The sequence below is a fragment of the Camponotus floridanus genome, unplaced genomic scaffold, assembly GCF_003227725.1.
Source record: "Camponotus floridanus strain SB8 unplaced genomic scaffold, Cflo_v7.5 scaffold161, whole genome shotgun sequence".
Lineage (NCBI taxonomy): Eukaryota > Metazoa > Arthropoda > Insecta > Hymenoptera > Formicidae > Camponotus > Camponotus floridanus.
The window spans coordinates 190,693-193,583 of NW_020229283.1; the positions used below are offsets into that span (position 1 = coordinate 190,693).

At 43.0% G+C, this 2,891-nt stretch overlaps 1 protein-coding gene across 1 annotated transcript; it reads right to left on the minus strand.

The window, feature by feature from the left end:
• Positions 1 to 1,381: 1,381 nt before the first annotated feature.
• LOC112637402 lies at positions 1,382 to 2,417 on the minus strand. Its single transcript, XM_025407131.1, has 3 exons — positions 2,267 to 2,417; positions 1,904 to 2,214; positions 1,382 to 1,795 (listed from the first exon to the last, which is right to left on the minus strand). Exons 1-3 carry the CDS (start codon positions 2,415 to 2,417, stop codon positions 1,382 to 1,384), a joined length of 876 nt encoding a protein of 291 aa, XP_025262916.1.
• Positions 2,418 to 2,891: the final 474 nt, after the last annotated feature.

The window sequence follows — 2,891 nt, forward strand, 5'->3', positions numbered from 1 at the left end:
AAAGCTGTATCATGTTTTATTTCAAGATCTTTCAAGATGATTCGCATGTGCGTTGACGTAAAATTTAATGAAGAAAAAGCAGAACTCTTTCCTACGTGGGGACGAGAATAAAGTCGCACCGCGTTGGTGATGATGATCGAGGCGAGACTAAATAGAGATGAAGGAAAGCGATTCTGCGAAGGAAATCGCTAAGCCATGCTACACGTCGAAACAGCAAATGTACATAAACCAAGCGGAACCGCTAACCAATGACGCTTTCCGAAATCGTCATCCTGTTGATCTCGGTATCCTCAATTCCCAGGAGGGAGGAAAGGGAGAGGGATCAACCAGGAATGAGCGATTTTCGGGGAAGACCGCGGTGGCGTGTGAATTTGATGGTTTGCGAGCGGCATGTCATATGCACTACATTTTTAAGCACCGAGACGGTTGATTGTTAGCATTGTGCGAGCGTCTCGAAAAGCCGATTTCCGCAAAGACTCGAGAATCGCTTAGTAGCGGACACATTAATTAACTGGCTTAAGCTGTGTCCTACGGCCTCGATCAATCATAACCAACGGGTGACGACTTTATCTCGTCCTCCACGTAGAAAGAGTTCTGCTTTTCTTCATTAAATTTTACGTCACGCACAATGCGAACATCTTGAAGATCTTGGAAATAAACATGATACAGCTTCGTGCTTGGTCCATAGCCTATCAGCTGTCCTTTTCGAGCTTTCTTATCGAACTTGTTTCTCTTTTGTTTTGGGATGTGCACAAAAGCGTCACAACCAAATGCACGTAAGTGCTCGATGGACGGCTCCTTTCCATGCCAAAGTTCGTAAGATGTCTTCTTCAAATCATGGGTGGCTACAAAATTCGACAGATAGCAAGCAGTAGATACACACTCAGCCCACATAAACTTTGGTAGGTTTGCACTTGCAAGCAGAGAACGAGCTTTTTCAGTAAGAGATCGGATGGCACGTTCAGCCATACCATTAGACTGCGGTGTATACTCGACACTTGTTTCATGCTTGATCTTGTGCTTCTTTAGAAGATTTTTAAATGATGTCCCTGTGAATTCCGTTCCTTGATCTGTTCGCAAAATTTCTATTGGGCGTCCCGTTTCTTCTTTTACTTCCTGGATTACTCTTGTGAATTCTTCGACAAGTTCCTTCTTCTTTAACATAGCGACTTTCTTGTAGCCGGAACTCTCGTCAATGAAGACAGCAAAATATTTATAACCGCTAGCAGAATCTATTGAGACCTTTCCACTGAGATCGCAGTGAATTTTTGTACCTGGCTTGAAATCCTTGTTAACACTTGTCTTGTATGGTCCTTTGGTCATCTTTCCAAAGACACAAGCTTCACAGAAGAAATCTTCATTTCCAGTCGCACCGTATCCTTTAGATTTCAGCAGCTCTTTTACTTTGTCCTTTCCTGCATGTCCAAGTCTGCGATGCCAAGTCCCATGACGCAGAGACCTCCTTCTGAACAACACAAGCTTCAGCCGGTTTCTCTACTTTGATTAACATTCGATACGTCGAATGTCCTTTCTTGACACCACGGACAATAACGTCGCCTTCTGAATTCTTAACCACCACCGTTGACTTACTGAAATGCGCTTCATAGCCCATGTCGGTCGTGGCTACAATAGAGAAAAGATTGAGCGGCCCAAAATCAGGAACTAATCTTACATCCTTGAGACATCGTGGTACCCATTTTTCTCCATCATGGACTTTTACATTTATTTTACCGATAGCTGTAGCCTTTAGAATCCTGCCGTCGCCCACTTTTACTTCTTCCGGGGGATTCAATGCCTTTAACTCAACAAACCAATTATGTTTCTAGTAATATGTTTTTACGCATCTGAATCGCCGATCCAGTCATCAACGTCTTTCAGATTTTGTTCTGCCGTCATCGCCAACTCGATTATCAGACGAACTTCCTCCTGAGCTCTTATCTTTCTTCTCAGATGGACAGTCGCGAGCAAAATGTCCAAAGCCTTTGCAATTATGACACTGCAGCTTCTTCCTATCCTTTTTACAAACAGCTTTCTTCTTGCTTTTATCATCGCGATCTTTCTGACCCGATAGTGCTACACCGTGGTTTCCAGATGGCGTTGCTCCAACATCGCGTTCGACATCTAGTAACTTTGCTTGCAATTGTTCCACCGTAATGTCCTTCGTGGGACAAATCCGCCATACTTGCTTGAAATTTTCAAATTTTTGCGGTAGACCTCGAACGATTTTTGTAATGATCATTTCCTTTTTGATATTTATTTTTTGTGCCTTGAGCTTGTTTTCTATGAGCATAAGTCCCGAAATATATGACGTCTACGGTCATATCCTCTTTCCAATGATAATCATTATACGCTTCCAATGCAGCTTGCCTTGTCGTGTTCGAAACCTCATCGTAATGACTCACGAGAGTCTTCCACATGTCAGCCGATGACACAAGCGACCACCATGTTAAAATGCGCATCATCGAGAGACTTACTTATTAGCGATCTCGCCAAGGCATCTTTCTTTTTCCAGTCAGACAGCGTAGCATCCGTTGGTTGCACTCTCGATCCATTGGCCACATCAAATACCTCTTTAGCTTCAAGATGAGCCTGAATCTCAAAACGTCATCGAACATAACTGCTCGAGTTCAGTTGCGTGACAGACTTCAAATTTATTTCCATCCTTGCAGTTTCAAGCGACGATACTTGGACCTCTGTCTTTCTTTGTACACTGTGCCCCTTTTTATTTTTGATATCTATTAGCAGTTCACATGCCTGGGCCCATAACCTATTGGGATTTCTTTATAGCAGAGCGAATAAAAAATACATGTGTTACAACGGCGTAAAGTAGACTAACTGAGAATAATAAGAAATACACGACAAGTAATCGTATGATAACCGTGGCAGCGCAC

Bases quoted from the DNA above. Each gene is read 5' to 3' on its own strand.
- LOC112637402 (XM_025407131.1), bottom strand. From the start codon at position 2,417: ATGTGGAAGACTCTCGTGAGTCATTACGATGAGGTTTCGAACACGACA. The intron at 2,215-2,266 runs GCACAAAAAATA...AAATCGTTCGAG, and splicing joins TCATAGAAAACAAGCTCAAG to GTCTACCGCAAAAATTTGAA. The intron at 1,796-1,903 runs GTTGGCGATGAC...GTTGAGTTAAAG, and splicing joins GAAGTTCGTCTGATAATCGA to GCATTGAATCCCCCGGAAGA.